The sequence below is a fragment of the Petaurus breviceps genome, unplaced genomic scaffold (genome assembly GCF_028583685.1).
Source record: "Petaurus breviceps papuanus isolate PSGF00001 unplaced genomic scaffold, PetGlider_PUasm1.0 229, whole genome shotgun sequence".
Lineage (NCBI taxonomy): Eukaryota > Metazoa > Chordata > Mammalia > Diprotodontia > Petauridae > Petaurus > Petaurus breviceps.
In genome coordinates, this window is record NW_027185903.1 from 5,497,949 (window position 1) to 5,504,190 (window position 6,242).

General features: G+C 40.2%; 1 protein-coding gene across 1 annotated transcript in view; it reads left to right on the forward strand.

Moving 5' to 3' along the window:
• SPEF2 (sperm flagellar 2) overlaps positions 1-6,242 on the forward strand; it is a 221,105-nt gene that overhangs the window by 174,540 nt on the left and 40,323 nt on the right. Inside the window, exons 22-23 of the mRNA XM_069096127.1 lie at positions 176-330; positions 3,422-3,605. Coding sequence (XP_068952228.1) covers positions 176-330; positions 3,422-3,605 — 339 coding nt within the window. The remainder of the gene's footprint in view (positions 1-175; positions 331-3,421; positions 3,606-6,242) is intronic.

A 6,242-nucleotide genomic window follows, 5' to 3' on the forward strand; every position in this document is an offset into this window, starting at 1 on the left:
CATCAGGGCCAGAGGTTGCAAAGTTGGTTGATTACTTTATACCCTGTAAGTTAGATACACATTATTTCCTGACTTCTAGAAAATACTTGTCACAATTTATATGGTGATGGGAAAAAGACGAATGTAGCTGTCTCATTATTTCTTAATATGTTAACCTTCATGTTTGCTTTCAAAGGTGGAAATTAATCGTTTCCAAGACACAAAGAGACTTCTTCAAGATTACTATAGGGGAATGGAAGGCAAAATCCCCATGGAAATTACTAGACGTGGAAGCACTCGAGTCCCGCTAGTAAATCTTGAAGATGATGGTGTGCCTGACATCTATGCCAAGTAAGATTATAGTGTTTTAATAGAGCTTTTTAAGCTGGGTACTTTTACATTACATTGAGATACCCTTTATGAGAAATTCCAATCCTTTTATAAATTACTATCTGTATGAGCTCTGCATTTTAATGAAAACAGTAGGCATTATTATCCCTACCTTATAGGTAAGGAAACAGGATTTGAAAGACTAAGTGTGTTGTATATGTATTTCTTCTTAACAGGTTAATGGATCTGGTTAGAGGCTTTTGGGTGGGTTCTAGTAGGCCTCTAACAGCCTCACCACTAGCTGTAGTAAGCAAATGTTATATGTGAGGAGGAAACAATATTCAAACTAAAAAAAATACAAAACAGCTTGTAAATATTTGACTTTTATAGACCATCCTCCTTCACTTCCCCCCAAAGAAAGACATGAAAGACCCCAAAACACTGAGAAAAAACTAAAATGATTATCAAGGAAATTTCAAGAGGCAACAAGTATATAGAGCAGAGGACTCAGCAGTCAGGAAAATCTAGGTTCAAATCCTGTCTCAAATGCTACTAAACCAAGTGGTCAAGGGGCAAATCACTTAACATCTCTTGGCCTCAGTTTTCCTATTGGTAAAGTGGGGAGAATAAAATCACTTATTTCACAGGGTTGGGAGGATCAAATGAGATAATTTATGTGAAATTCTTCAAAAGTCATTAAATTGCCATATAAACACCATAAAATTATATTAGTTTTATTACATAAGCTATCGTCTTAGTGTTATTATAAAATATGTTAACTATATATGTGTGCTCTATTAGTTATTATTTATAAATAACAGATTGAAATGTGAAAACAATTAAACTGATCAGGAGAAAATATTAAACTCTGGAAATTAAGGGAGAGAAAAGGAAGGAAGCAAATTATGTTTAAAAGTAATCTATTAACATTGGGTATTAACTTTTAATCGGTCAAAGGCTAGTCTCAAAATTATATATAATATAATTCCCATGATTTAGAGGAGAAGAATAAGAAACACAAAATGTCCTGCCTCATGTCTCTTTTTTCAGAGTTCCTCAGCTAGAGGAAGAAGAGGAAGAAGGGGATGTAATGCTACAACAAAAGTAATCATTGCTGAGCTTACATAGCCATAGAGGCGATATGTGTCAGGCACTGTGCTGAGTGCTTAGGATGCAAGGAAAAGCAAAAGCAGTTACTGCCTTCAAGTAGCTTACACTCTAACGGGGGGAGACAACTCGCGTGTGCCATAGGCGGTACATACAGTGTAGACCGTACATCTCTGAGGGAAGCCGCTAGCAACGCCAGGGACCAGAGGAGGCCCTTTGCAGACGATGAGGCTTAAGCTGCAGCTTGAAGGAAAAGCCAGGAGGCAAAGAGGTCCAGGCGTGGGCTACGGGCAGGGCAAAGGCAGGCAGATGGGAGATGGAGCAAAGAAGAGTGAGAAGGACTGAGTAGAAGGCATAGACTCGTTTAGATTTTTCTAAGTAGAGACACTTTTTAGTTCAACTTCATCTCTGAACAGTTATAGAAACCCAAATCGTTATTTCCCTCTTAAGGAAAATGTGAGCCCCCAAGCTCATCCATAGGCCAGTTTTGAGACATTCATTTATCAGTATGTATATATATATATATATAATACATATATATATATATATATATATATATATAAACGACAACATATGATCATTTCTGACTAGAGAGTCAGGCAGAATGAGAATACTGGAGATTTCTTCCACCTTCCCTTTAATCAGACCTTTACATGAGGGGCTTCCTGATTTTGTTTCGTGTGTTATTACTTCTCAAAATCACAAAGAGACCTATATGAAAGAATGAATGAAAAGACATTTATTCTGTATCAACTTCTATCACACTCTATATTCATAATCACAAAATTGCAGGGTTATAAGGGAATTTAGATATAATTTTCCCTGATCTTATTTTATAATTGAGGGATAAATTTTATAATTTACCCAAAGAGATAAAGTCATTTGCATATGGCCTCATAACTAGTTAGGAGCAGAACCAGTCTTGAACCTGGGTCCAGCAGTCTCTTCCACTAGACAAATCTAAGTATAAAAACGTCTTTGAAAGCCAAATTATTGGTTTTGTTTTATACCATTTCAAATAATTTTAATTTACTAGCATTGCCACTCACCTCCATCACCACTGAAATTATTCAATAATTATATGTTGAATTGAACCAATAGTCAACAGTTGACTTGACATCTTTGGCCTTGACTGAATTAATCCTCTAGATTGTAACCAGAGTGGATAGAATGAACATTATCCAAAACTTACATTTTACTTTTCTTAATTTGCTTTCCTTTCATGGGTAGATTTATACCCAGTTTTTTTCTTTGTACATTGCCTTCCATATACAAAGCCTCTCTCTTTCTCAGCTTCATGGTTTCCTCTTCTCACAGTCTGATAAAATGTCCTAAGTACATTAAGTGATACATTGACCCAGTTTCTAAATAAGTCTGATTGGCCCCTGATGGGGGAATGTCTGTCTACACTGATAAAATTTCCAAAATGCATGAAGTTTTTCCTCACAGAAGCCATTCCTTGATAAAAGCTCCTATTACTTCTTTGAAGTTTTAATTGGGATAATTTTGTTTACTGGCATTAATAGGATTGTTCTAGAAAATGTATCTCTGGGCTTTTGTGAACATCTTGCCATTTCAAGAATTCTTCTCCTGAGATTTTTTTTTAATTGAGGTTAAAACATATGCTAAAGGCCACTGAAGAAGCTGAGATTGGAGCATCCCCTGAGTTTAGGCATTCTGAGCCAAATCAGGGATAAAGCCAATCAATTAGTGTCCACACTTAGTCTAGGTTCCAATACAGCAAATCCTCAGAGTGCGACCAGCAGGCGACCTAAGGAGGGGTGAACCAGCCCAAGTAAGAAAAATGGAGCATGTCAAAACTGATCAATATTGGAATCAGCTTGTGAGTAGCATCTGTACTTTCAGTCTGGGTGAAATAGGGAAACTCAGACTCCAAAAAGAAAAAGAAATTAAGTATGATAGCTAAAGTCAGCTAAAAAACATCTAGTCATGAAAATGAAGGTTTAGAATCAAAGCTAAGCAATCTTCTTTTCTATTGACTAAGAATCCCTGTAGTTCCCCGGAGAGTTCCCTCTCCTGATGGAATAATAAACAAGCCCAAAAGTAAAGTATCCCTGAAAAGAGGCAGGACTGATTACTGCATGGAGGCCGTCGAACTCAGATATGAAGCAGATGAGAAGACGGTCATAAATGTATGGCAGAGTGCGAATTCAGCAGTAAACCACATGGTAAGTTCTATAGCCTTTGCTTTTCTTGATAATCACTTAGAGCATGTGTTCAAAGTAGAAAAGGTTTCTCAAGGCTCTTTGCCGTCAGAGAACAAGCTTTCCAAAAGTAAAGCAGGGAAAGCAAGGAGGGAGGAGGAAATATGGGGTGGGGGAAGGCATAGGTGGGAGTCTGTTACCCTTGATTAAGAAACACTAGATGGCATTTCTCCTCAGCTGAAGTTCTTCCTAAAAAAGAACCCCCAGGGAGCTCTTTGCATTGTTCTGTAAGTAGGAGGAGAATAAGAGGGATCTTCAATAGGCTCCCTTTTGCCTACCAGATAAGGTCCAAACCTCTTAACCTGGCAATCAATGCCTTCCCCTTCAGGCCTTCATCACCTCACTCCTGGAGAAGATAGCCTCTTAACTGGTCTCCTACCCTCAATCTTTCCCTTTTCTAATCCTTCCTGCATACCGCTGCCAGAATAATAACAACAGTTAATATATGTGTATGTGTATGTATATGTGCATATGCATACACATATATGTATATGTGTGTGAGTATTTACATACACATATATTATGTGTAGATGTATGTATGTATATCTATAATCTATATTTTTTTCATATATGTATGTGTAGAGGAAGGGAGAAAGAGAGGAAAGCACTTCATTATTTTATTATTTTATCCTGAAAACAACCCTGTCTAATAGATACTATTATTTCCATTCCACAGATGAGGAGACTGAGACGGAGAAAGATTAAATCATTTATCCAGGGTTAAACTTATACAAACTTATACTTATACAGGGTATAAACTTATACAACTGATAAGTGCCTGAGACAGGTTTTGAACCCAGATCTTCATGATTTTAAGGCCTCATTATCCATTACTATCCAATGCTTGACTCAACTCACATCACACAGACTTGACTTCACCTCCCCTTGAAGATTCAAGGTCTTCAGCAATCTAGCCTTTAACCTATTCATCCTTGGCCCCTACTGCTCCTATACCCAAATCTTCAGCTCTTGCCAAACAAAGAAATAGTGTATTGCTCCCCAAACTTGTCAAGGGCATCACCTTCTCTGGCCTTCTGCCTCTCCCTTCTTGGAATCAGTTGGCCTCCTCCTCTCAGCTCATCTAAATCCTGCCCTCCCTTCAGACACAGCCCAAGTTCTGTTTCTTCCAGAAATCTGTTCCAACCACCCCAGGCCTCTCTCCCTTCTTCCTCCTGTGGGCATCCTTGTCACACATTGACTCTGACATTCACTTGACACTTCGCATCTTTTACTTTGTAGTGTTTTCTAGCTTTATATGGATATGATCTACCAACCTAAATACACTGTAAATCCCTTAAGGTCTAGGACTATATGTTAACCCTCATTGTACTCTACTGCCAGGGTCAATGAGGCATCCAACCAATGTTCAATGCCGCTAGGGATGAGGACAGCAAAGAGCAGAGCTTGAGGTGGCAGGGGCCTAGAGAAGGCCCTTCCCTTCCCTTTGTCATTCCTCCTTGTTATATACCCTGTGATGCAGAGGTCCTTGGCTAATTGCATGAATTATTTTTCATGGAGTCAAATCATAAGGACGTGTCTTGAATTCTATTAGTCATATTGAATCTCTCTGAGGGGGAAAATATGTGAAACTACCATAGGTTGAAAACTGTTCACCTAAAGAGATTATAAAAAATTTCCCATGTGGTTTTTTGGTTATTTCTATCTTCATCATAATTGCCATTAGAATCGTGTTAGGGATGACAGAAGGGAGTGTGCAAAGACCAGATCATCATAGTAGTAGGTGGAGAAAACAGTGGGTTTTTGCTCAGAAGGCCTGGGTTTGTGTACTAGCTGTAAGACTTGTGGGATTTGATCTTAAAGGGGGGCTAGTAAAAGTATTGACCACTAGAGGCAGTTAAAAGAAATGATTCTTGCTCCAAAAGAGTTTAACTTAATTTAGTTAATTGCCACAGGGAAAACAGGACCTTTTAGAATCAGTGCTGTTCAAGTCTTGACAATTCAACACTTGGGGAGGTGGAGCCAAGGTGGCAGAGAGAAGGCAGGAAGTTGCCTGACTCTCTCCCCAATTTCCCTGGAAACAACTTTAAATCATGCCTCAAAATGAATTCTGGAGCGACAGAACCCACAAAAGGACGGGGTGAAACAATTTTCCAGGCCAAGATAACTTAAAAGGACTGCAGGAAAGGTCTGTCTCATTTGGGTAAAAAAAGGAGCACAGTGCAGGTCTCTTATGACCATACCCCCTCTCTGCCTACTCCACCCAACCTGCCCCCTACCCCACCACCTCCTCCTTCCCCCCAGCCCCTGCCATCTCCCTCTTCCCCCAGCACCCTGCCACCTCCCCTTTCCTTCCCCCACCCCCAAGTAACCTTCCCCCCTGCCACTCCCAGCTCTTGCCCCTGCAATCTCTCCCCTACATCCTATATATCCTCCCCCTTCCTCCAACCACCTCCCCATTCCACCCAGCCCCTGTCCCTGCCACCTCCCCCCAGCCCATTGACACCTCCCTCTTTCCCCCAGTCCCTGCCTCAGCCACCTCCTTCTCCAGCCCCCTACAACCTCCACCTAGCCCCCTGCCACCTCCTCCTTCTCCCCCTCCCCGACTTCCTGACTTCCCCCTTACCCTGCTGCACCCAGCCA